Source organism: Apis dorsata, unplaced genomic scaffold (genome assembly GCF_000469605.1).
Source record: "Apis dorsata unplaced genomic scaffold, Apis dorsata 1.3 scaffold_185, whole genome shotgun sequence".
Lineage (NCBI taxonomy): Eukaryota > Metazoa > Arthropoda > Insecta > Hymenoptera > Apidae > Apis > Apis dorsata.
This window is the reverse complement of record NW_006263470.1, coordinates 299,911-304,014: the sequence shown is the minus strand read 5'-3', so window position 1 is coordinate 304,014 and position 4,104 is coordinate 299,911. Positions and strand designations below refer to the sequence as shown.

The following is a 4,104-nucleotide window of genomic DNA, read 5'->3' as shown; positions in this document are numbered from 1 at the left end:
GCCTGCCGGTCACACGATCCTTACGGTGAGAGCACGGGACGGTGACACGGGTGAGCCAAGGAGCCTGCTATTGACGTTGGAAGACGAGGACTCTGGCCATTTCGATCTCGACGTGTCGAGAGAGGGTGACGCGACAGTGGGCAAACTCGTCACCACGAACGTTTCCCTCGACCGTGAGGATCCTAGGATCCTGCAAAATGGCGGTATCTACACGTTCCAGGTGAAGGCCACGGAGCTGATCAATAACGAGATCCCGGCCGACACCGCCACGTCTATAGTGACGATCGTTGTCACCGACGTGGACGATCTGATGCCCGTTTTCAACCAAAAGTATTTCAATATCACAATTTCGGAGGACATCGGCAAGGACACGCCTTTGCCAGGCTTGAACATGATAGTGAGCGACGGCGACGTCGGGGAGAACGCGAAATACACGTTGGCCCTCAGAGACGATCCGGATTATCCGGGGATAAGCAGAGCTTTCGTCGTCGGCCCCGAGGAGGCTCAGGGTCGAGTGCCGGTTGTGGTCAAAGCGAAAAATGTCAGCGTGCTGGATTACGACGTGGAAGATACCGCGAGGAGGCAGCTCGAGTTCGAGGTTGTTGCACTGGTTGCCAACGAAGTGGTACGAATTTACGATAAACATTGCATCTTATTTTAAATTAACAAGTAATTGGTTGAGATCGAAGTGAATTCGAAAACGAATTTTAGGTGGCTTCGAGCAAGGTTCACGTGAGATTGAAGGACGCGAACGACCACAGCCCAGAGTTCTCCCAATCGGTGTACAAATTATCTCTGCCTGAGGACGCAGGGATAGGGACACGATTCGGGGACGTGTTCGCGAGAGATTACGACAGCGGCTCGTTTGGCGAGTTGACGTATACGTTGCGCGGTTTCGGCGCTGATAAATTCGCTACGAATCCAAAAACTGGGGGGATCTCGGTATCCAAGGCGTTGGACTACGAAGCTCAGAAATCCTATTCGTTGACGATGGAGGCGAAGGACGGGGGCGGAAGAGTCTCGGCGGTGAATATATTGATAGAATTGGAGGATGTTAACGATAACAAACCTACGTTCGAGCAGAAGGAGTACACGAGAACCGTTCGAGAAGGGGCGACGAGTTTCGATCCACAGATGTTCGTCAGGGCGACGGACGCTGATGGGCCGACACAAGGAAATGGAAAAGTGACGTACTCCATAAGCTCCCATAACAGTATGACCAACGATGTTTTCAAGGTATGTCGTGGGGAAATGAATATTAAGAAACTTAAAAGAAAAAGTTTCCCTCAGATAGATCGAAATAAATAATATTCTTCTTTCCTTCGGAAAGGGATTGAAATTGACGATAAATTTTTGCAGATAAATCACGACACTGGAGAAGTAACAATGGCGAAAGCAGTGCGTTCAGACGACACGGAGAGAGGGATCTACGAGCTGGCGATTCGAGCTACGGATGCTGGAACGCCGCCATTATTCTCCGAAACGAGACTGTCGGTGAGAGTGGGGGTACCTGGAAACCAGAAACCCATCTTCCGTGGAAATTACAAATCTAATTTACCAGGACCCAGCACTTATCGAGCAAGGTTGCTGGAGAACGCCTCGCCCGGAACGGAAGTCATTAGAGTCGTGGCGAACGACCCTGACGGGAGAGACAGCTTGTTACAGTACCACATCGCTTCCGGCGCTAAGGATAATTTTGTTATAGATTCCAGGTAATTTGCACTCGTAATTTTCACTTTTCAAAAGAAAAAAAAAAGAACGAGGAAGGATAAGTGAATAAAATAAAAATAAATTTTCTCACAGTTCTGGAGTTATCACGGTCTCGCCGGACGCCCGTTTGGATCTGGAAAGCGGTGGAGAAAAATACGAAGTGATAGTTTACGCCATAGATTCGGGCACACCCGTCAGAGAAACCGCGACGACCACCGTCACGGTGAACATGATAGACGTGAACAACAAACCGCCAACGTTCAACGAGTCGACGTATCTCGTTTACGTGTCTGAAAGAGCGGCGATAGGTAAATTTAACGATTTAATCGAGGAAAAAAAAAGAAAAAAAATATATAAAACTCGTCTCAACTCTTCACAGGCGAGCCTGTATTGAAGGTAGCGGCAACAGATCCAGACTCGGACGCTTACTTGGAGTATTCCATAGTGGAGCCTATAAGGGCCGTGGACAAGACTGGCGTGGCTCTCAAGAATACAGCCCCTTACGATTACAAGACTGCTTTTCGAATAAACTCCACCACGGGTTTAATAACTGTAAATCGGGTGTTGGATTATCAAGTTGCCGCGGTGGTCATCCTCACTGTCCAAGTGCAAGATCTGAACGCCGTGGTCGATAAAGAGAGGCAGATCACGAGGGTCGAGGTGACGATATACATTCAAGCTTACAGCGATGACAATCCAACCTTCACCAATCCTGGATGGTCGCCCAATAACCCGACCATCAGGATTTCCGTGCCCGAAGAGCAACCCCTTGGAACCACTTTGCTGATGTTGTCTGCGAGGGAGCCCACCACCGGATATCCCGTGCAGAGATTCGAGTTGGTGAGGGAAGACGACGACGAGGGATACGTTAACGTAGGTGTCCAGAGTGGAAACGTAGTTTTGAGCAAGAGATTGGACTACGAGGCTCTGAATCAAAAGGTAAATCTGTATAAATTTACATTGTAAATTGAGAGGAAAAATGCTTGAGCGTTTTTTTCTTATCATCTTTTTTTTAGTTCATTCAATTTAAAGTACGAGCACTGGCAAGAGACTACGAGATAACGCGAAAAATGTCGGAAGCCAACGTTATCGTGGAAGTGCAGGACACGAACGACAACAATCCTGTGTTCGCCCAAAAGGATTACAAAATTTCGGTACTGGAATCGGAGAAACCTTCCAAGATCGTGTTAAACGTCAAGGCCACGGACATGGATAGTTCAAACACGGAGCAGGAAGTTAGAAGAGGATACGGCGAAGTGAGATACTCCTTGATCGGAGAGAATGCTAACATGTTCGAGGTGGAGCCAATAACCGGGAACATTCAGGTTTAAATTTAAAATAATTTAATCGCTTTAAACATATGTATATATATATACAAATAAATTATCAAATTATAAATCTTTAGATCGCAACCAACACGACCCTCGACAGAGAGAAACAATCGGTTCTCCGTTTCTACGTGGTCGCCTCGGATATGCCTCAAGGCGGTGCGGAGCAAAGAAGTACCAGAGCTTTGGTCACAGTTGACGTTCTAGACGTGAATGATAACGCGCCCACGTTCGAACAGGAAACATATACGGCTGTGATCCCCGAGAATGCCCCGTCCGGGGTCAGTGTTGTGAACATCACCGCCACTGATCCAGACGAAGACAAAGGCGGAGTGATCAACTACGAGATCATCGACGAGGGTGAAGCGAGCGGTGAGCAATTTACTAATTCACCTTCACATTTTACTTTGCCCCGTGATCAATTATTGTTATTAAATTCTAGGATTGTTCGAAATAAATCATACAACCGGGGAGATTTACTCGGCTCGAGCGTTGACAGGGAAGGGTAGAACGGAGCCGTACATAATGAGGATCAGGGGCGAGGACGGAGGAGAGCCGGAATTGTACTCGGACGTGATTCTGACTCTTTACATCGGGGACGTGGTAAGCAACGATGGCGTCCCACTGTTCATCAGACCCACTCTCGAAGAAGTGGCTTACATATCGGAGAACTCGACAATTGGCAGCCCTGTGTTTCAAGTGGTCGCTTCGGATCCGGATGATCCAAACTTGCCGAACGGGAAGATCACTTTCAAATTTTTGGAGGATGGAAATTTCGGGAAAGACGCGAGCGCGTTCAGGATAAACAGCGAGACCGGTCTGATCACGACCAGGAAATTGTTGGACAGGGAAACGAAGGACAGTTACACGTTGATACTGGTCGCTCAGGATCTGGGAAATCCTCCCCAACAGGCGACCAGGGTGTTGCAAGTGATCGTGAACGATATCGACGACCACAAGCCTCATTTCAAACGGAACCTGGACAGCCCTCCCGTTGAGCTCGCCGTGCTCGAGGAAACGCCGATCGGGGCGAGGGTAGGCGTGATCGAGGCCATCGACGAGGACA

At 48.5% G+C, this 4,104-nt stretch overlaps 1 protein-coding gene across 1 annotated transcript in view; it reads left to right on the top strand.

Annotated features, from left to right (window-relative positions):
- LOC102680800 (cadherin-23) overlaps positions 1–4,104 on the top strand; it is a 15,629-nt gene that overhangs the window by 9,690 nt on the left and 1,835 nt on the right. Inside the window, exons 6-13 of the mRNA XM_031509839.1 lie at positions 3–625; positions 712–1,236; positions 1,360–1,712; positions 1,804–2,018; positions 2,090–2,649; positions 2,727–3,035; positions 3,116–3,410; positions 3,481–4,103. Coding sequence (XP_031365699.1) covers positions 3–625; positions 712–1,236; positions 1,360–1,712; positions 1,804–2,018; positions 2,090–2,649; positions 2,727–3,035; positions 3,116–3,410; positions 3,481–4,103 — 3,503 coding nt within the window. The remainder of the gene's footprint in view (positions 1–2; positions 626–711; positions 1,237–1,359; positions 1,713–1,803; positions 2,019–2,089; positions 2,650–2,726; positions 3,036–3,115; positions 3,411–3,480; position 4,104) is intronic.